Source organism: Mustela lutreola, chromosome 9, assembly GCF_030435805.1.
Source record: "Mustela lutreola isolate mMusLut2 chromosome 9, mMusLut2.pri, whole genome shotgun sequence".
NCBI classification, from domain to species: Eukaryota; Metazoa; Chordata; class Mammalia; order Carnivora; family Mustelidae; genus Mustela; species Mustela lutreola.
The window spans coordinates 114,380,804-114,404,571 of record NC_081298.1 but is presented as its reverse complement, the minus strand read 5'-3'; the positions used below and the strand labels follow the sequence as shown (position 1 = coordinate 114,404,571).

Sequence of the window (23,768 nt, the reverse complement as noted above, 5' to 3'; positions counted from 1 at the left end):
CTAGCATCTCAAAGAATATTCCTTGAAAATACTGCTCAATGAAACTATTTAATTAAGCAACACACCAACAAATATAAATTGAAAATAAGTACAAATAATACATTAGTACTGACGGGATGCAGAATAAAAAGGAGGGATCACAGTCCATGGGATTAACTAGGCAAGGTTTCCCACTCAATATACTGCAATTCTGCAGTGGAACCTTAGGCAGTAAGATGAACTAGGGATACATATGCTTAAACCAATAGAAATCTTTTAAATTCCTGAATGATGTCTTAATTTAAAAACTCCATTATCACAACTTAACAATTTAAAACATTTTTAATTGCCTGTACTTGGGGGAGTAAATAATTACTTATATTATTAAGATGATTAGATTTTACAGCCTTTTCAACCTTCATCAGAGCTTCTTGTTCTTATTTATAAATTAAAAAATGCTTCTGGGTTTCATCTGGCTTTTAATGCTTCAGAATTTCATTACAGTCTCAGGTTAAAATCCCATTATCACATAAACTATTACGAACAAGGATTCTATGTAACAAACTTGTTTGCAAATATCCTGTTTAGGACTATGGTTTGTCATAATGAATTCTTTGTAAAGAATGGTTTTGTATAACAAATGCTTCCTCTTGATTATCCTCTTAAAATAATCATTCTATATTACCAAAGACCTTAAATGGTATGCTGTTTTCAGTCTAGAATGGAGAGTTAAGAGCTCTGTAATTCTGCTTGGTGATTAAATCCTTTACCTCCCTTGGTCCTTCCCTAGTTCAAACATTCCTACTTGAGAATCTAAGGTCCAAATCACTACAATGTAAAAAGAGTGGGACATCATTCACTGATTCATTATAGAGAGCCCATTTCAGCATGTACTTCTGCAAACTGTAAATATAATTTCTACTAATAAATTTTCCGTAACAAAATCGTAATATTAAATAGAATTTTTCTTTAATGAAGAAAACATTCTTTTAAAAGCTAAAGAAATAATAATATTAACCCATGTCTTATTTTGTCTCTTTGGGGCTAGTCCATTAAGGGTAAACAGAGTATCTCTATTATTTCATCCCTTATTGTAAATTTTTGAAAAAAAACCCTGATGTTTTTTAGGACATATTATCCATAGTCCAAAGAAGATATCATTAGATGTTTACATAAGAAATTTAAAAGTAAATGACTTTTTTTTCTTTTAAGATTTTATTTATTTGACAGACAAGAGACACAGCAAGAGAGGGAACACAAGCAAGGGGAGTGGGAGAAGGAGAAGCAGGCTTCCCACTGAGGAGAGAGCCCAACACAGGGCTCGATCCCAGGACCCTGGGATCATGACCTGAGCCAAAGGCAAGTGCTTACGACTGAGCCACCCAGACACCAGAAAAGTAAATCACTTTAAGTTATACCAATGAATTATAACTTATACAGGCTAAGTGTCCCTTTTTCCTTAATTTCAGTGTGTAAAAGGAAGAGGGGGAAAAAACTCAAAATCCTTTCCTTTCAGACAGTGCTTCTTAAATTGTATATTTTGAACTGTGACTGAATAAGGAATTTTTACTGGGATTATACACAATTCACTGTTTCTAAGGTAATGTGAAGCTGTTGTATAGAGATAGTTCTAAACTTGAGTGATGAAAACTAGGTGATTAATAGTCTCCATTACTTTGGTCTTCTCTCTACATTGGGTCCCTTAGCTAAGTGCCTGAATCAATCTGCTGAGGTCCGAAAATGGAGATATGGATGCAGAAACCCAAGACTGTTTCTAAACAACTGGCTACGTAAGCAAAAGGGCACAAGATAAAAATATCTGATAATTGCTCAAAAAATCACTAGTAAAACTAGAGAAAATATGGTACTCTTTTGCAGACTCCTTTACATTTTATTCTTAACTAGAAAAAACAATTAGATATAGATTAATGTTCTCGGGTGCTAACATAATAACGCACAACTAAATTGGTAAAAAGAAGCTGTATCACATCTGAATGTTTTCTAAGTAGCAGTAAGAGTTTTCTTACCTTCAAAAGTTCAAAGTAATGCAGACAGTGGTAAACGGGGGCTAGAAGTAGCCTGGGCAGAACATACTGAACAGCTTCTTTGAAGCCTTCGCCTATTGACTAAAAAACAAAGTAATTAATTTTTTTTAAAGTTTACTTTTCAGACATCATATATCTTGATTTAAAAATTACTGTACCTGTAAATAGAGTGCTGCTCCAGGCTTTGATAACTGACTAAGGAAACGATCGTGAAAACCAGGCCGTAAGATATCGCGAGCGTATGATTCGTATGGATCAAAGGCCAGTTCCTTAGAAAATAAAGAATGTAAAACATAGATAATCTTTCTCCAAGTTAAAACTTAAATAACTTACCGCCAGAAATACAGAAAGATTAAATTATAGGCACATCCAAGCTAGCACAGTTATGTGCTTCTTTTTAAGCCTCAAACAAAATTACATGGCTATCCATTATGATTTTAATTAAGGACAAGTTTAATATTCTCCAGAAGAGATAAGTAAATCAGTTCTTTCTGATGAATAATGATATCCTTATAGGTTATGACACCTCTCCTCAAAGGATTCTAGTAGAGCATTATCAACAAAAGTGGTCATAAGAATGGCAAGACTTTGGTTCTGGAAAACAAAATTTAGCTGGAACAACAACAAATACAAATATCAACAATGAGGTAAAGTAAAACCTTTGGAATAGGGGCATCCAACATTTATTTTCTCATGGTTATTTCTTATTGGTAGACTTTTACTTTCACATTCTTCAAGCCAAAGGTAGCAGTCTGTATCATCTAAAATTATTATAGTTTTCACAAGCAATTAAACAAGAGTTTATCCAAATTGCCAAAAATTCTACTATCATCAATCATAAATGAACTAAACAATTTGAATGGTTAGGTCTAAAAGAGTACAATCTATGGGTTTTGATGATTCCTGAGGAAAAAGAGCATCAGTGTCTTGATTTTAGAAGGAGCCATCCTCTGCCCTATTCCTTGTTAAAAAACAAACAAAACAAACTTGTGAAAATTGCGCTCTAGATTCTAGCTAGAGTTCATTTCTAGGATGGGGAATTCTAGAAAGAGGCAGAGGACATCTAGTGGAGGAGTACAGAAGGAAGAGGGACTGACAGCTCAAATGATGTTTATGTTCATTACCCTTAATGTAGTTTCTTAGATTTTCTTTTTTTTAAGGGAAGACTGAATAATAACAATACAAGATCAGAAATCAGAAGACCTGAGTTCTAGACTTTGTAAAATATAATATGGCATATAAAGTTCTAAGTCATCCTAAATTCCTTGAACTGACTCCTGATTCATTTCCCAATTTCAACTCCTTCAACTACTTTCCCAACTAAAAATTTCTATAATAATGTAACACTGGAAATTGCAGTCCACTCCAGATTTTACAAGAACGGATGGTAACATTCCAAAAATAATTAACAGAAGGGAGTCAGGTATGAGCAGAATAGATGGGAAAGAGAAATAAAAATGTGATCTGATGCTTTATCACGGGTCTCTTGAACTCTTGAACTCTAGAAATGTTTGCCCTCCCCCTCTTTCAATTAACTCTAATTTACTACAGAATTTTTAGGACAACTATATGCAAAAAGTAAAGGCTATACAGCAAAGTGGCTTAAGAGCATAACTTTAGGGCGCCTGGGTGGCTCAGTGGGTTAAGCCACTGCCTTCGGCTCAGGTCATGATCTCAGGGTCCTGGGATCGAGTCCCGCATCGGGCTCTCTGCTCAGCAGGGAGCCTGCTTCTCTCTCTCTCTCTGCCTGCCTCTCCATCTACTTGTGATTTCTCTCTGTCAAATAAATAAATAAAATCTTTAAAAAAAAAAAAAAAAGAGCATAACTTTAGAGTCACAGAGACCCAAATTCCCATACTTATTAGCTGAATGAGCTTTGATAAACTAAGCTAGTTTCTTCATTGAAAAATGGATAGTACCTACTTTCAAGGGGTTGTTTTAGGAATTAAATGAGGTATCTTAAGCAAAGTGCTTACTATGCACGAACATAGTAAGCACTGAATAAAAGGTCCCCAGTATTATCATTCTAAAATAGCATGTTTCAATAAAGAAAAAAACTAACTACTAACTAGGAATCCAACCTCTCATCACAGTTTTATTCTTGAGGATAAATACATAGAATTGCAAGCACTTCTAAGAATCCTTGTATAAGTTAACAGATTTTATGATTAGTTTATAGGTTAAAAATCAATACTTAAAAGATTCATAAAATTCTGATTGTCAATATATGTAACTGTGTATTAATGATTAAAAACGTAGAATATTCCAAACACATAGAAAGATACAGAGAAAAACCTAACTATATTCACCATGTGGCTCAAAATAGTTCAACTTTATCTTATAAACTTGTTTCAGCTTTAAAAAAAAAAAAAGTAAGACACCATTGTGGTAATTGATCTTCCCGAGCCCCCTTTCACAAGCTTATCTCCTCCCTTACTGATCCCCAAAGGAAATCACTGTCCTGAATTTGAATTTTATCATTTCCATGTATGTTTTTATATAATGACACATGTATCAAGAAATAAGGCAATGTTTTTTTTTTTTTTTAAAGATTTTATTTATTTATTTGACAGAGAGAGATCACAGGTAGGTAGAAAGGCTGGCAGAGAGAGAGAGAGAGAGAGAGAGAGAAGCAGGCTCCCTGCTGAGCAGAGAGCCCGATGTGGGACTCGATCCCAGGACCCTGAGATCATGACCTGAGCTGAAGGCAGCGGCTTAACCCACTGAGCCACCCAGGCACCCCAATAAGGCAATGTTTTTAAACTTTATATAAATACCGTAACATATTTATTCTTTTGCAATTTGCACTTTACATTCAAAGTTGTGTCTAAGATTTATCCATTTGTATTAATATGGTTTCTTCCATTCATTTATTCTAAACTCTGTAACATTTTATTGTATAAATATGTATTTTTTGAGATAATTTAGATTCACATGTAGTTTCATGTGTGCACACTACTCAGTCTCCCATCATGGTAACTAACATTTTGCAATAGTACAAATATAGTGCAATATCACAATCTGGCCATTGACACTGATGTAAAGTGTACAATATTTCTATCACTACAGGGATCTCTCTTACTGCTTTTTTTTTAAGAAAAACTTTTTTAAAATTTTATTTTTTTAAAGTAATCTCTACACCCAACGTGAGGCTCAAACTCCAAACCCGAGATCAAGTCTCACGCTCCACTAAGCCAGCCAGGTGCCCCTCTCTTGTTGCCCTTTAACAACGACACCTCCCTCCTTCCTATAGGCACCCAAATCTGGATTATGTATTTTTTGTTTTGTAGCTCATGCTTTGGGTGTCATATCTAAGAATTCTTTGCCAAAGCCAAGGTTGTGAAGATTAAGCCATGCTTTCTTCTTCTTCTTCTTCGTCTTCTTTTAAGATTTTATTTAATTTGACAGAGATCACAAGCAGGCAGAGAGAGAGGAGGAAGCAGGCTCCCTGCCAAGCAGAGAGCCTGACGCGGGGCTCGATCCCAGGACCCTGGGACCATGACCTGAGCCGAAGCAGAGGCCTCAACCCACTGAGCCACCCAGGCGCCCCAAGCCATGCTTTCTTCTAAGAGTTTTATAATTTTAGCTCTTACATTAGATCCATTTTATGTTTGTATATTGAGTGAGTCAAAAAGTTCAAATTCATTCTTTCATGTTTCCCATAACTTTATAGTGTCTTTATATAAACAGAAGTTTGGTGTTTTGATTTTTTTTTAATTACCATATAGCACATACCCTCCCCAATGTCCATAACTCAACTACCCTCTCCCTTCTCCCCTCCCCCCGGCAACCTTCAGTTTGTTTTGTGAGATTAAGAGTCTCTTATGGTTTGTCTCCCTCCTGATCCCATCTTGTTTCATTTTTTCCTTCCCTACACCCAAACTCCCCACATTGCCTCTCAAATTCCTCCTATAAGGGAGATAATATAATTGTCTTTCTCTGATTGACTTATTTTCCTCAGCATAATACCCTCTAGTTCCATCCATGTCATTGCAAATGGCAAGATTTCATTTTTTATGGCTGCATAGTATTCCATCATATATCTATATTTATACCACATCTGTTTTATCCATTCATCTGTTGATGGACATCTAGGTTCTTTCCACAGTTTGGCTATTGTAGACATTGCTGCTATAAACATTCAGGTGCACGTGCCCCTTCAGATCACTACATTTTTATCTTTAGGGTAAATACCCAATAGTGCGATTGCTGGGTTATAGGGAAGCTCTATTTTCAACTTTTTGAGGAACCTCCATGCTTGTAAACAGAAGTTTTAAAATTTTAATTTTTCATGGTTTGCACTCTCAATGTTCTTTAAGAAACCCTTCCTATTTCAAAGTCATAAACATATTCTCCTATATTCTCTTCTGAACTTTTAAAGTTTGCTTCTCATTTTTGGATTTTTAATCTGTTGAGAACTTGGGTATGATGTGAGCTAAGGATGGAATTTTTTCTTTCCACATGGATAACCAGTTTTGACCCAACATAATTTTTTAATTCGCTTTTTCTTTCTCTACTGGTTGATAATTACAATCTCAGTCACATATCATGTGTGTATGTGTGTTTTTTTTCAGGACTCTATTCTGTTGCAGTTTGTTTATACCTTCACCAATACCGTGCTACTTACTGTGACTACATAATAAATATTAAAATATGACAAGACAAATACTCTTAACTTGTTCTTCCTCAAAATTTTAATTTTTGTCCCTTCATTCTTCCGCACGAGTTTTAGGACTAGTGTGCTAAGCACTGGATTTAGACTAGTATCATTATACTACGGGGTCTTTCCATACATGAACATAATATGTATTTCCACATATTCAGATCTTCTTTATGAACCTAATTATTTTATGATTTTCTTAACTGGTCTAGAATATTTGTTGGGCTTATTTCTGAGTGTCTTGTAGTTTTGTTTCTATAGTGAATGGAGTTTTTCCTTTAATATCATGTACAATGGTTTATAACTTGAGCACAGTAATGCTATCAATTTTTAAGCTAATCTTTTATGTGGCAACTATACTGAACTTGCCTAATATACTACATAAATCTTGGGTTTGCCATGTTTACATGGTTTTGAACCTCCTACAAGTGGAATTACATAGTATTTTGAATGTCTTTATATGGTTCACCATGTTGCCCTTTTTATAAAAAATCGGTTGTTCATTCTTTTTTATGGTCATAGCATTTCACTGTGTGAATATATGACAATTCACTATGAATAAACCTGCTGTGAACATTTTTTTTTTAAGATTTTTATTTATTTATCAGAGAGAGAGAGGGGGAGAGAGCGAGCACAGGCAGACAGAATGGCAGGCAGAGGCAGAGGGAGAAGCAGGCTCCCCGCCGAGCAAGGAGCCCGATGTGGGACTCGATCCCAGGACACTGGGATCATGACCTGAGCCAAAGGCAGCTGCTTAACCAACTGAGCCACCCAGGCGTCCCGCTGTGAACATTTTTAAACATGTTTTTTGGTAAACACATGCACCCAGTTTTGTTTGGTATATGCGTAAGAGTGAAACTGCTGGATCATTTGGTACACTGTAGGCTTAATTTTAGTAGATAAGCCAAACAGTTTTCTGAAGCGGCTGTACCATTTTATATCCCATCCATCAGCAATGCAGAGTTCCAACTATTCAGTAGTTTTACATTGCATTTCCTTGATGAATAATGATGCTGAACTTTCTTCAAGAAGTACCTGCTCAGGTCTTCTATTTTCTTAAAAAACTTCACTGTTTTTAAGTTACTGATTTTACACACTCTGGATAGGAGTCTTTCACTGTCTCACCATCTACAGGTCGCCTTTTCACACTCTTAATTTTGGTTATTGATCCAGATGTTCTTACCTTTAAAGAAGTCCAGTTTATCAATATTTTTTTTCATGGTTCTGGTGTCTTAAGAAATCTTTCCTTATTTGGGGTGCCTGGGTAGCTGAATCAGTTAAGCGGCTGCCTTCAGCTCAGGTCAGATCCTAGCGTCATGGGATTGAGTCCCACATCGGGCTCCCTGCTCAGCAGAGAGCCTGCTTTTCCCTCTCCCTCTGCCTGCCACTCTTCCTACTTGTGATCTTTATCTCTCTGTCAGATAAATAAATAAAATCTTAAAAAAAAAAAAAGCAAGCAAGCTAGCTTTCCTTATTCTAAGGTCATGAAGATCTTACATTTGCTTCTACAAGTTTTATTATCTTAAACTTTGAACTCACTTTTTTTTTTTCTTAAGATTTCATTTATTTATTGGAGAGAGCAAGACAGACATAGTAAGAGAGGACAGGAGCAGGAAGAAGCAGGCTACCTGCTGAGCAGGAAGCCAATGTGGGATTCGATCCCAGGACTCCGGAACCATGACCTGAGCTGAAGGCAGTCACTTAACCAACTGAGCCACCCAGGGACCCTAAACTCATCTTGAATAAAAGTTCAGTTGGGCAGAAAATTCCGTTTTCCCTTAGTACTTGAAGCTACCACTCAACTGTTAGCCTCTATTGTTAAAGAGAAGCCTTCTGTCATTCTATTTGTAGTTCAAGTATTGCTCTCTTTTCTCTCTCACAAAATTTAAGATTTTTCTCGTTATCCTTGATGTTCTATAGTTTCACTAGAATGTTTTTGGCTGTAGGTTTATTTTTATTAATCCCGTGCAGTATTTGGAATTCATTTCTGATCTGGGAACTCATGTCTTCATTTCTGGTAAATACTCAATTTTTAACCTCTTCATGTATTTCTTCTCCATCATTCTTTAACTGAAACTCCTATTAGATGACATCAAAGCCCTTCAATGTAGCCTGTATTACTCTTAGCTATTCTTTCACATTCTAATTGTGGTTTCTCTGTGTGACATTCTGTGCTCAATTCCTTTTTCCAATTCATTAATTTTCTCTTTGAAATAAGTTTAGCAAATGTTTACTACATACTGAGTTTTTATTTATATTTAATTCCCAATATTCCTGGTTTTTTTTTTTTGTTACTTGCCTGTTCTTATTTTCTTTCCACCTATTTTTGCTTCAGCACATCTTCTTTATAAATGGATCACAGTTCTTCATTTAACTCTGAGCATCCTAAACTTCTTTTAAACTCTTTGTATGTCTATTGTACAAAATTAATTTCATCTGGAATGAATTCATTTTCTAATTGTTGATTTTGTTAGATAGCACTCTAAACATTAGAGTTTGTCTTGTATTTTGGAATTCTGTATTATATAGACTTCTTAGGGGGAGGCTTTTAATTTCTGGTTTCCTTTTTTTCTCTCCCATCCATTTATGGTCACTCTTGTAGACCTGAACCTGCTCTGTAAATGATTTTGGGGTCTCAGGCTCTATAATCATACCGGCTTAATACTGTAAGATAATTTGTTAAGTTTTAAAGTATTTTTGTTACAAGGTAGTGTTTCTTTGTCCCTGACCTCAAGTCCAAACCTTCCAGGGAGGAAGTTGTAGGATTGCTCCATCATCTTCTTATAATCAGGATCCTGGAGCAAGAAGTCTTGCTCACTTTTTTTTTTTTTTTTTAAGATTTTATTTATTTATCCAACAGACAGAGATCACAAGTAGGCAGAGAGGCAGGCAGAGAGAGAAGGAAGCAGGCTCCATGCCAAGCAGAGAGCCCGATGCGGGGCTCGATCCCAGGGCTCTGAGATCATGACCTGAGCTGAAGGCAGAGGCTTAAACCACTGAGCCACCCAGGCGCCCCTCTTGCTCACTTTCATAGAGCACAGTTAGTCTTCATTATCCTCAAAGGCAACACCCAACTACTGGAGCTCATTACTTTGAATGTTTACTCTATTTCTGATCTTATATTTGAGCCTAGTTATGTATAGTCCTTTAAAAAAATATATACTTTATGACTTCTGTGTGTTTGAAGCAAGAATGAAGGGGTGTCGTGAAGCTTAAGCTTACCATACTATTTAGTGTAAAAATCATAAATTTTTTTTTTTATAAACTCAACCTTATGTTTGTGGATTTTAGAGTCAGAACAAAGTAAGAGCTAAAAATCTCAGAATGATGACCAATACTAACTTATTAGGACTAAATCCTGTATTTTAGCATTTGAATACCCAAGGAGAAAGTTACTATTTTTCCACCCCCGTAACATTTTATTCATCCAGGTCCTAGACTTGATTTTCCTGTTCACTTCACTCCTCCTATTCTAAATAATAATGTACAATGTGAAGGTGGTTAGCTAAATATTTAAGGTAGGTTACTTTAATTTTCACAAAATCCTGAGTCCTACTATTGTTATTCCCTACTTTAGAAATACAAATAAGGGGATTTAGAGATTGGAGATAAATTGCCCACAGTCACATACAACTAAGCTGCAGAACTGAGGCTGGAACACAAGTATCTAACCTCAGGTCCAACTTCTTTGGCTGCTTCAATGACAGGGCATTCACGGTCTTTTCTTAGCTTTGCTATAGAAGACATGATGGACTGTCAGCTGTAAATGCCTCCCCTCTGTGGGATCTGCTTTTTTTATAATGAATGAGAGGCTAGTTTTTTGTGGGTTTCGTAAGATAGCAGAAACAAATGTTGACAATGAGCCTCTGAGGAATGGATAATATGACTGAGTAGTCAGCAGTCAATATCTATGATTTTAGCTGGAAACAAGAATTAAGATTCCAATTTTAACACAAATGAGAGCTTTCATGCAGACTTTTTTTTTTTTTTTTTTTTTTTTGGTGTGTAATTAATTACTTACCTCTGCTAAGTCTTCAAAGCAGCTTCCTACTAAGGGATGGGGGCTACCTTCATCAGTCATTTCCACAGTATCTTCTATATGGCCCAGTAACTTTACACTAAGTTCATGTATATCTACTATACGACTAAATATATTTTCTACATCCTGTTGGGAGGAAAAGCAAATTCAGTTACAGAATAAAAACAAATTTTGAGCCAGTAAGTCATTTTATAATCATGAAATTTAACATGGCAAATACAGTGAGAAATTTTAACTTACAAATACAAGTAAAAGACAATTCAAGAATTCTTTTTGCAAAGGTATACAATTTGCAAATACATTTCTTTAGGGCAATGGTTCTCAAAATAATATATAGTACTTTTAAAAGCAAAAAAATTATTGAGAAGAATGGCACACTGTTTTACATTTCTGTAAATTTCTACCATCTGGCTTAATAAAGATAGCTGCATTTAATCTGTTGTGATACACTGTTTTTGATAAAAGCATACAAAGAAAATCCAGCTTTACACAGATAGGTGGAAAAGGGAGGAATATTTTAATAGTCTATTCAAATAACTGTAGATTGTTTTTTTTTTAGTAGAGTTTCCTTAATGAGATAAAAGTCATATATCATAAAATTTTCACCCTTTAAAGTGCACTATTCAATGGTTTTCACATATTCAGAGCTGTTCAGTTATCACTACTATCAAATTCCAGAATATCACTATCACTCCAGAGAGGTCTACATCCATCAGCAGCACTCACCCTTCTTTTCTGCCCTGGGGCTGGCAACCACTAATCTACTTTCTAACTCCATGGATTTGCCTATTCTGGACATTTCATATAAATGAAGTAGACAGCCTTTTATGATATTATACCAAAAGTCAACAAATGGTAGTTTCTTAAATGTTAGTTGCAATGTGGAATCTGAACCCATATCAATTCTGTACTTCTACATTAAAATCCATCAGTCTATATTAAACTCTGAATGGATTATTTACTCGTGTGTGTTTTTGTAGCATTATGAATTTGGTCACCTGGAAAGTAGTGGTCCACTAAATTCCACAAATCTTCCAAATGTTAACACATTTAACACATTTCACTACAGAATATTAGAAGACCAAATCCATTATTACCACCGTATCACACATCAGTAGTGTGAGTGGATAAAAATTTTCCAAAATTTTATTTTCATTTGAAAATTCAATTTTTAACACTATCCACAAATACTGTTACTTTCCTCGAAATAACAGGTTTGTTCATTTTATTCCCCCACTTCACTTATTTTTGAGAAATGTCTGCCAAATATACAAGTCTAAATAACCACAGTCTGTCAGTCATTCTTTCAGGTAGTGTCTCATGAAGAAAATAGCTCATTCGGTTAGCAATTCAGTCATATAGTGCTTTCCTTCAAAGCAACCACTGTACTTTGATATGTAGTAGAAATGCTTATGTGTGCTTCCTAACTGCCTCAGTTCTTCTCTTCATACCTGGGCCTTCTCGGGACATGCCAAGCTCTTGTTCTACCAGTAGTGACAAAAAATTTCATGAGTCCATATGTACTGACCTTTTATTTCATTTCTTCATTCTATTCGTCTATCATCTCATTTTTATTACAAATATGTATACATACAAGAATGCTCAATACAATACCTAGTGACTTCTGTAAGATTTTCTGCAGGTTAGATTCCTGGATAGACTTCTACCACGGGGTTACATATTTAAAATGTCAGTGAAGACAGAATGGGAGAAGATATTTGCAAACAACATATCAGATAAAGGGCTAGTATCCAAAATCTATAAAAAACTCATCAAACTCAACACCCAAAGAAAAAATAATCCAATCAAGAAATGGGCAGAGGACATGAACAGGCATTTCTGCAAAGAAGACATCCAGATGGCCAAAAGACACATGAAAAAGTGCTCCACATCACTCGGCATCAGGGAAATACAAATCAAAACCACAATGAGATACCACTTCGCGCCAGTGAGAATGACTAAAATTAATAAGTCAGGAAATGACAGATGCTGGCGAGGATGCAGAGAAAGGGGAACGAACCCTCCTACACTATTGGTGGGGATGCAAGCTGGTGCAACCACTCTGGAAAATAGGACGGAGGTTTCTCAAGAAGTTGAAAATAGAGCTACCCTATGACCCAGCAATTGTACTACTGGGTATTTACCCTAAAGACACAAATGTAGTGATCCGAAGGGGCGCGTGTACCCGAATGTTTATAGCAGCAGTGTCTACAATAGCCAAACTATGGAAAGAACCTAGTTGTCCCTCATCAGATGAATGGATAAAGAGATGTGGTAGACACACACACACACACACACACACACACACACACACACAGGAATACTATGCAGCCATCAAAAGCAATGAAATCTTGCCATTTGTAATGACATGGTTGGAACTAGAGGGTATTATGCTTAGCGAAATAAGTCAATCAGAGAAAGACAACTATCATATGATCTCCCTGATATGAGGAAGTCGAGAAGCAAGATGGGGGGTTTGCGGGGTAGGAAAAGAATAACTGAAACAAGATGGGATTGGGAGGGAGACAAACCATGAGACTCTTAATCTCACAAAACAAACTGAGGGTTGCCGGGGGAGGGGGGTATAGGGTGAGGTTGTTTGAGATACAGGACATTGGGAATGGTATGTGCTACGGTGAGTGCTGTGAAGTGTGTAAACCTGGCAATTCACAGACTTGTACCCCTGGGGCTAATAATACATTATAGGTTAATTTAAAAAAATATATATATATATATACACAAGTGATTAATGCCTCAATAAAAAACAAATAAATAAGTAAAACGTCAGTGGATAGCTTTTTAGAGTCCACTGGTTTACCCTCCCACATGTAGCATATGGGAGTAACAGTCTAACCAAACCCATCACAAAACCAAATACTGTCAATTTTAATTTATTTTTAAGATTTTATTTATTTGACACAGAGAGAGAGAGACATTGAGAGAGGGAATACAAGCAGAGGGAGGGGGAGAGGGAGAAGCAGGCTTCCCACTGACCAGGGAGCCTGATGCAGGGCTTGATCCCAAGGACCCTGGGATCATGACCTGAGCTGAAGTCAGAACTTAACAACTGAGCCACCCAGGTGCCCCAAACACTGTCAATTTTAACTTTTAGAAAAATGCCTAGGTAACTGAAAAACAAGAACTAATTACAATTACAATTATTCAGTTACTATTTTTTTATTTGATTTTCAGTAGTGACTTTTTAAAAATCAAATCAACATTGAGGCACGATTCATATCCAATAAGATAAATCTATTTTGATGTACTTCTAAATAGATTTGACGTAGTTATTCACTCTTGTAACTATCACCATAGTCAAGATATGAAAGTCTCATTACCTTAAGAAGTTTCCTTATGCCCCATCCCCAATAATCACCATTATTGCTCCCAGGAAACTAGTGATCTGCTTTCTGTCACTACAGATTAGAATTCTAGAATATTAAAAAAATGGAATCATATATAATCTTATATGTCTAGTTTCTTGGCTAATGTTTTTGAGATGCATCCTTACTGTTGCTTTTTTCTTTGAGATTTTGTCAGAGAGAGAAAGAGAGAGAGAGAGCATGAGCACAAACAATGGGAGAGGCAGGCAGAGGAGAAGCAGGGTCCCCCCCTGAGCAAGGAGCCCAACACAGGACTTGATCCCAGGATCCTGGGATCACAACCCGAGCCAAAGGCAGGCGCTTAACCAACAGAGCTACCCAGGCGTCCCCTTACTGTTGCTTTTATAACTACTTCATTCCTTTTAATTCTGAGTAGTCTTCCTTTGTATGGACATACCACAATTTATGTATTCATTTACCTGCTGATGGATATTTGGGTTGTTTCAAGTCTGGGCCATTACAAATAAAGATGCCATGAACACTCGCAAACAAGTTTTGTGTGGATATGTTTTCATTTCTTCTGGGTAAAAACCTAGCTGTGGAATTGCTGGTAGAATGGCTAGTTTATATTTACGGTTACACAAAACAGCCAAACTCTTTTCCTAAGTATTTTTACTAGACAACATTTCCACAAGGAGTTGCTCCACATTCTTTTCAGCATTTGGTATTGTCAGTCTTTTTAATTACAGCCTATCTATTGAATCTGTAGTAATGTCTCATTTTGGTCTTAATTTGCATTTCCACAGGATACTGATGTTGAGTATCTTTCAATGTGTATTTTGGCCACTGGTATAGCTAGTTTCATAAAATCTGTGAATTTTTTACCCACTTAAAAATATCAGGCTGTTATTCCAATTATTGAATTGTAAAGTTCCTTATATATTCTGGATTCAAGTCCTTTGTCAGGTATATGTATTACAGATAGCTTCTACCATTCTGTGACTTTTTACTTTTATGGCAGTGTCTTTAGAAGAGCAAAAGTTTTTCATTTTATTGAAGTCCAATTCATTAATTTTTTATTATGGCTCTTGATTTTTGTGTCTTAAGAGATCTTTACCTATTCTTTACTCCTTTCTATTTTATTAATTTAAAAAACTTTTATTTATTTATTTGTCAGAGAGAGAAAGAGAGAGCATAAGAAGGGGGAGCGGCAGGCAGAGAGAAAAGCAGGCTCCCCACTGACCAAGGAGCCCAATGCAGGACTTGATCCCAGGATGCTGGGATCATGACCGCAGCCAAAGGCAGTCGCTTAACTAACCAAGCCACCCTAGCATCCCCTACTCCTTTATTTTAAAAAATTTTATTTTTAAGTAATCTCTCTACGCAATGAGGGCTTGAACCCTGAGATCAAGAGTCACACTATCCACTGATTGAGCCAGCCAGGTGCTGCTGTGCTCCTTTATTTTTAAAAACAACTTTATTAAGGTAAAATTCACATAGAATATAACATCCACTTAAAATGAACAATGTTTTTTTTTACTCTTAAGATTTGTGCAAATCATAAACCACTCCTGTAACTTTTTTTTTTAAGATTTTATTTATTTATTTGACAGAGAGAGATCACAAGTAGGCAGAGAGGCAGGTAACGAGAGAGAGAGGAGAAAGCAGGCTCCCTGTCAAGCAGAGAGCCTGATGTGGGACTCGATCCCAGGACCCTGAGATCATGACCTGAGCCGAAGGCAGAGGCTTAACCCACTCAGCCACCCAGGTGCCCTACTCCCGTAACTTCTAATGGTCATCCATAGCCATGCCTTGAGCCCCTGTCTCAGCTTCTGCATGCAGTAAGCACTACATTTTTGACAGTCAGGCATGGCTAGACTTCTAGGAATTACTAGATGTAACACCCTTAGACAATTTCAGCTGTTTTCACCACTCAGTACATTTCCCCAGGATTCAGTAAGGTTGGTTTGATTACTACTGTAAGATGAGTGATCCTTTCTCTAATTCTCAACGTTACTGGCTCTCTCTTTTTGCTCCCCAAAATATTGTTGTCATACTCTATTATGGTAATTACCATACTATATTGTCATTTAATATTCAAGTTTACATTTCAGTCTTGACTAGACTCCCAAATGAGGGAAGGAATGGTCTTATTTATCTCTGAATACCCACTGCTAAGGACTATATGATGCCTAACAACATATATAGGCAGCATTGATGAAGTATTAGTTAAATGATTTAAATGAGTCAAATTAAACAAAAATAAATCTTCCACCTTAACAAGAGGCTTTATTCCTTGGAGTACACAGAAGATTCTTTAAGTTTATTTGCATTTATAATTCAGTCTAGTTTATAATGTGTTCACTAATTTTTGATGTTGAATTTACTGAACTTGTTGTAGCAACTCTGAGATCAGACACTATGAATTAAATCCCACAACTTAAAAAAAGTTTGACAAGTCAGCAGTCATGAACTACACAAATTCAAATTTGAGTGGTCATGTAAAATTAACAACACATGCAATGATATATGTGTATACAACAATACTTACATTAGCTGAAAACAATTTTGAATTGGAGACAAAGGGCTCTCTAAAAACTTTTATAATTAAATTTAGTTCCCTTATGTACTGTCGAATTTCTGCCATAAATGCTTTTACCAAATCATAGTAAGTTTGCTCTCCTGAGGTGGAAGGCTCTTCATCAGTTAAAGATAATATATTTATATCTTCTACATCTTGATGAAACATGTCCATTAAGACCTAGAGAGTGAGAGATAAAACAAGTACAATAAAATATGAACCTATAGTTGAAGTTAAGCACCATAAGTTGCTCTTTGAATACAGTTCTTAAGTGATAAAAAGCAGATACACAATAATCTCTTCTTGGCACTATTGCTACTGCCTCCTCCATATCTTCTCTAAAACAAAATTTTCCATCTAATATCACAAACTGCCTCCTCCAAGTCCTCTGTTAATAGTTTTCTGTCTCTCTCTTGTTAACCTATTACGTCAAATTTGTTCCCAAATTCTGTTAGATTTCTCTCTGACTTAGTTTCCTCTGTCTCATACCCTTGCCATTACCACCTCATTCCAGGTCCCCACCACCAGGTCTCTTAATAATTCACAGTGTGCTAACTGGCCTCCTTGATTACAATTGTTGGAGACTGATCAAAACTAGTCCTTATTATTATTAAAGAAGTCTACTATCCAAAGAAGAAGTCTACTATTCAAAGAAGTCTACTATTATTACTCTTGCTAAACCTCATCTTTCCACTTCTGTAAATTTCTACATCATCATCCCTACAACACAATTAAATAATATTTTATCTTGGATGACTTTCTGCAAATAGAAGTTTCCCATCATCAACTCTGGAGCCTTTTTTCCCCCTTAAGATTTTATTTATTTATTTGAGAGAGAGAGAGAAAATGAGCAGGTGGAGGAGCAGAGGAAAAGTGAGAAGGAAGCTTCCCGCCAAGCAGGGAGGTGGACATATGGCTCAATCCCAGGACCCCAGGATCATGACCTGAGCAAAATGTAGATTCTTAATGGACTTAGCCACCCAGGTGTCCATGGAGCCTTGTTTTATACTTCTCTTGCACCTTCTCCCTGTGTGAGCTCATAGTATGTGCTCAGAAATATTTAACTTATCTAATTTGTTTAAAATTATCAAATATTTTACATACATAACTATTTTTAAAAATCAAAGAATTCATCTAAAAATATCAATACATTTGAAATCCTTTCTCAGATTAGGTGATTGGTATGTGTTCACAGTCTGAATGGTCACATTCTGAAAGAACAAATAAATACTAGAACATAATTAAGTGGACTTAGTAATCAGAGAGAATAGTCCAAACCAGTAGGAGTATAGTGAGAAAAAAAGGATTGAAATGCCTCATCAAAAAATATTTTCTTTTCTAAAAAATCATTTTTAGGAAATGAAAATATCAAGGCAATCTAGTAAATAACTAAAAGCTTTAGACTCAGATCTAGAGTCTAAGTCTAGGCTTTGAAACTTCTAAGAAATCCTGGACCAATTTTTTTATCTCTCTGAACTTCAGTTTCCCTTTTATAAGAGCATCTACCTTAGAGGGGTACCCTAAAGACCAAATGAGATAAATTTTATACATGCTCAACTTTCAGTAACTGTTTGCTCTTAACATTATAATAAAACCAAACAAGCAGTATCTATAGATAGTTAAGTATTGAAATAAAACTCAAGAGTTTAGTATTTTTACACTTTCAAAATTTGTTTTAAAAAATCCATAATCTTCTAAGTGTCCCAATCGAAATGATTTAAAGAATTTCACTAATAAGAGATTATTACTAGTATTACCCCTACTTGCATGAACACATGAAAGAAAACTGCCTGACATGTTTAAACAGTTTAGTACTATACATACATACATATATATATATATATATATATATATATATATATATAAAATATTCTATTTCCATGAAGTGTTATCTTGAGTACTTGCTATTAGGTTACTGGAAATATACCCTAACACATAATATATAATTTTATTGTCTGAATAGTATGTTAGTATTCAATAAATCAGGAATAAAAATTTAAGAATAAAACATAGAGGATCAGTATCTTACCTTATCAGCACACATTGCCACTTTAATATCCTGCTTTGTAATTTCATAATGCCGTATATTTCGTACATAATTCCCCACCAGCTTTAAAATGTCTGCAGAAATGTATTCTAATACTGCTACTATGTAAACAGAGACCTGGTGGTCAATTTTATAACCTAGGACCTCCTGAAAAATTAAAAGAAAAACATGTTTAAAAATCATATACGACAAATTTGACACACTGATTAAAAATTTAAAAAAAATAAACAATTTAGCTTAAACTTTTTCTGAGGCCTGTGACTACCAACAACATTTAATTGTAAGTGGTTCATCTATGAATAACATACATACTGCTATTTGGAAATGTAAGCTAGGCAGGCAAGGCAAAATTACCCATGATCATGTAAAATACTTAAGTAGTACACATTACTAAATAGATCATCCTTAACCTAGGAAGGGAAGCTCCAATTTGGGGGAGGGGAGAAATGTTCACTTTACCTAATTCAGGATACCTGGAATTAACTATAACAAAAGATGTTTTTTCTTTATGCAGAACAAAAATTAATGTATTATTGGTATCTGGAAATATCTACAAGCCTTATACCTCTATTCTTCTTTCCAAAGGAACCTGGGATCCTCAAACCCTGATGGCACATTCCTGATATCTATAACTGTTTCTATGGGGAAAAAAACAAACAAACAAAAAACCAAGCTATGTTCTACTGAACAACAGTGGTTATTAAGAACAGGTTAAATAGTATTACTAAACTTCAAAGAAAGTATGGGATTTTGTGGGGTCTACAGGAAAACAAATTCTATTTTCTAAATAATCCAATTGAAAAAAATTTGAAATAAGAAATTTAAGTTGAGGACAAGTGGCATTTACCTTTAAAGACATGTAAAAACTATTTAAATGGTTATAGTAATAAGAATGTATTAGTAAGTTGAAATGATATCCATAATTAGATAAAAAAAATTCAGTTTATGATCATTATTCATAGAGCATGGACATACCTCAACTTGTTAATTTTCTTAAAATATAATTCAATATATGCTAGTAAGACTCATGAAAAGAGAATTATAAAGAAGTGTGCAATTACTAAGAGTTTAGTAATTTTCTCTAACTTGTACTTACTTCTTTAGACAAGTAAGATATAGGCAGATATTTCTATCCCAATAACCTAAGTACAAAACACAATCTTTTGACAGTCTTAAACATCATCCAAGTGTCAATCTTAAATCTTGGACAAGAGCAAATAGACCTAAGTTCCCTAACATTATCACTTTGAGCCCTGTGAACCTGGACTAAAAGTCAATCACTTTCTGCCTCTGGCCCCTCTTCTACAAACTAGGGATGAGAATAGTAACTTTGTAGAGTAATAAAACTTAGAGATAATGTATACAGGCATTAGCATTTTGCTTGTATCACAGTATACAGAAAATTACTGATATGAAAAGTATTAAGGTTTAATTACTATAGTACCTATATTTTTGATGAGTTTGTTTTATTAAATAAACAGAAACAGCATTATTAGAGTTTCCAGCAATTATTCTTTCTATTAGGTCTGGAGAGATTCAGCTGACTGATTTAAATTAGGAGTAGGACTAGGTAGTTTAAGTAACCTTTAGAAAGTTTTTGTTCAAAGATTACACATAGCCCTGTGGCAGACTCAAAGAGGTCCCTTACACATCTAATTTTTTGAAGATTTATAGGGACCCTTAGGTCTAACCAACAAGAAAGGAGTTTTATAAATTCTCTTTGAGGTTCTGGTAACACCTGTGATGAACAAAATTCACCATTATAACTTTTCTTAGTCTTTTCAATTTGCATATTTATGTTGGTATGAAATTACTTTAAATCATGCTGCCCAACTTACAGTTTCCTATTATATCATCCCTCCCCATGACATGACTTACTGGAAAAATTAAAATGAGAGAATTTTACTCTTCAATTCACTATCTTCCATAAAATATATTCTTAGTGCTTTAAAATCATGGGTTTTATTTTACTTTTCAAAGGCAAGAAGGCAGTGTTTCAGCTTTACCTTTAGTAAAGGATGAATTTTTTCTACTGGGAGAGATAAAGGGTTTCTTCGCTTCCTCTTTTCAATAGCCGACTGGGCATCAGCTATTGCCCACTTATCAATTGGATGAGGGAAACTTTTTTGAACACGTTCCTTGGAAAATAGGAAAATAACAACTAAGCAACAAATATATTAAATAGTGCTCTTCACTTACAATTTACTTTTAAAGTCAAAGAATCCCAAAAGCAGGCTTTTCACATATGGTATAATTTATAGTGCAAACATACTTAAGCTAAGAGAAAACTATAGCTGTCAATGTATTAGTATCTTACTTAGGCAATTAAGAGACTAAATATCCCTTGTATTATCTAGGGGGCAAATCACATTCTGAATTTCAGTTTCACTGTGATAAAGCTAATGACAAGAATGATTAGAATAACCACTGCTTATATAAAAATCTCAAGGAACAAGGCCTAAGTTCAATAAGCAAAGATCCAAATCCAATTTTTCTTCATTTGTTCTTTCAACAAAAATCACAATCTCAAGTGGCATTTTGTACTTGAAATCTCTAAGAATTTTTTCTTTACTTTTTCATCATGCAAAAATACCTGACTTCAAAACTATTTGCACATCATGGAAATCAAGGATTTACATTGGTAATAGTAATTTTTATACACTGTAGCTCATCATTAGAGTCTGAATCCTTCAAAGATCATTAATTTTTAACAAAATACTTCAGTTAAATTTCTACCTCTTATTTGGTTAGAATTTCCGCTGAAAGTGAAAGAACTCGCATTAATATAAAAGCTGAATTTCCCTACTTTAATACATTAATGTAATTCATTTCAAACCATTCTCTCAAGTTTTAGAATTCCACTTTCAGGAAACCATAGTTAAAACCAGCAGAGGTCGCTATTAACATAATTTAAACACATGTATATAACTGTAGTATGTAAAAACTATTAGATAAAATTAAACATCACTGATTTTAAGTCTAAATAAAAACTTTTGTCAGTTGCTATTAAAGTGGTCAATAAAAAAGACTGCCATGTGATACTCTGGGGAAAAAATGTGGATCTAGGACAGATTAAGAACAAATATCTATGTTTAAGGTTAAATCAGCTGCCAAAGGTTAAGAGGTGATTGTTTCAATTCTCATTAATGGAATTAAGAGGTGTGTTGAAAGAAATTACTATTACTTACACAAATGTAGTTTAAAAACTTTTTGAAATGCCTAGCTGAAAAGCTATTTGCCAGGACAGTATACCTTCATATAATACAGGCAATACAGAGGTCCGAAATACTGGGGTGAGTTTGGCAGGCGAAAAGGAGAAAAGGGAAGGGGGAAAGGGTGGAAAGGAACAACCAGAGCAAAAATTATTTTCCTTTTGCCCAGGAAATGACTTGCTAATCCAAAAGTAACAATTAAGAGACTTAGGACTAACTTAATTATGGCTTCTAATTAAAATTTTCTTTTTTTTTTTTTTAATTTTTATTTATTCCTTTGACAGAGACAGATCAGAAGTAGGCAGAGAGGAAGGCAGAGAGAGGAGGAAGCAGGCTCCCTGCCGAGCAGAGAGCCCAATGCAGGACTCGATCCCAGGACCCTGAGATCATGACCTGAGCTGAAGGCAGAGGCTTTAACCCACTGAGCCACCCAGGCGCCCCCTAATTAAAATTTTCAGTGATGAGTTTCATGTGGTTAATTAAATGGGTAGAACCATAATACAAACCTTACGGTGGGATGGCCCTGTGGGTTGCTAATTTTTTTTTCCTTTTCCTTAACTCTTAATACATTTTACATTACATCCTTAAACATCACACACACATACTAAACTGGAACAAAGTTCATAAAACAGAACCTGCCCTAATATGCAATGCACTGATATTTTCTATTCATTTCAAAAACGTTAGTTGGGCAATGCAATGAAGTGATTTTATGACTGACTAATGGTTCATAACCTATAGTCTTAAAAAACACTGATGTACAGTGGTGAAAGAAAAGCAGAAGAGAAGAGAAGCTGAACTCAATATGACAATTCTAAATATACTGCACATACGTCTTTGGGGAAACAAAAGTCACTGGTGGAATTACAGAAGCAACACAACAGCAAGCCCTTCCCATCTCAGTTGTATTCACCTAATTCCAAGTTTATCTACTGTTTTGAGAAAGAAGGGGAAAGAAAATCAGGAATGATAAAAGAGAAGGCAAGAAAGGGAAAATATTATTGACGAAATATGTATTTTAAACTTACTTAGGAGGTAACAAAGAGGGTCAGAATGTATGGAAAAAGACTGGTAAGAGTTTAAAAAAAAAAAAGTGCCTTGTCAAGTTTGAAAGAATTACTTTATCTCTTATAGTGGCAAATTTAATAGAGCAAAATAAATTTTTATGATTTTACATATTTTAAATTTTTTGTAAAAAGCCAAGGAGGAATGATCAATGAAAGAGTCATGAATTAGAATTCTATTACTGTGAGACACTAAGATTAATAATTTCATGTGTTTGAAATGAGAAATTCCATCTTCATTAATGTCTAATGGCTTTGGGAAAAATCTGAGGTACAGAGCTAGGTTTGAGATTCTGCAGTCTCTTATTAGTAGAATTCTGTCTTTTCCTTTACAAAATAAAAGGGTCTAAATAGATATCCTTGTAAATCACTTCCAATACAAATATTCTAGGACCTGTGATAATTCCCACTCAAATATTCAGACCTGCAAGTACTTTTGAAGTCCTATTTAATAGTAATAAAGGCTTACTGTGGGAGAATTTGGGGAAGGGATCCCAGAAAGGTAAAAATATAGAGAAATTACTTGGGAAATCTAAATGTTAATAGAACATTATTAGAAATTATAAGGATTCTTTAGAAAGTGAAGAGAAGTTAACAAAAAAATGAATGGAAAGGTAAAACAAACTTTTTAAATTTTAGACTATAGTTCATAGAAAAAAAAAAAAATCTAATTAGCCCAAGAAAGCCTGAGTTAAATGAGAAGAAAAATGCAACAGTGCCTTAAGAAGTGAAAGTTGGTTAAATATAGGACACAGAAGCCAGGAAGGGAAAGAGGAAAATTATTGACACATGGAAATCAGTCTAGCTAACCAGAGAGA

At 35.0% G+C, this 23,768-nt stretch overlaps 1 protein-coding gene across 2 annotated transcripts in view; it reads right to left on the bottom strand.

The window, feature by feature from the left end:
• The window catches only part of SOS1 (SOS Ras/Rac guanine nucleotide exchange factor 1), a 145,492-nt gene that overhangs the window by 57,520 nt on the left and 64,204 nt on the right, over positions 1-23,768 (bottom strand). For both annotated transcript variants that reach the window (XM_059188529.1, XM_059188530.1), the window contains exons 3-8: positions 20,681-20,812; positions 18,657-18,821; positions 16,598-16,807; positions 10,706-10,849; positions 2,183-2,293; positions 2,007-2,105 (exon numbers count right to left, since the gene is read on the bottom strand). In XM_059188529.1, the coding sequence (XP_059044512.1) occupies positions 2,007-2,105; positions 2,183-2,293; positions 10,706-10,849; positions 16,598-16,807; positions 18,657-18,821; positions 20,681-20,812 (861 nt within the window). The remainder of the gene's footprint in view (positions 1-2,006; positions 2,106-2,182; positions 2,294-10,705; positions 10,850-16,597; positions 16,808-18,656; positions 18,822-20,680; positions 20,813-23,768) is intronic.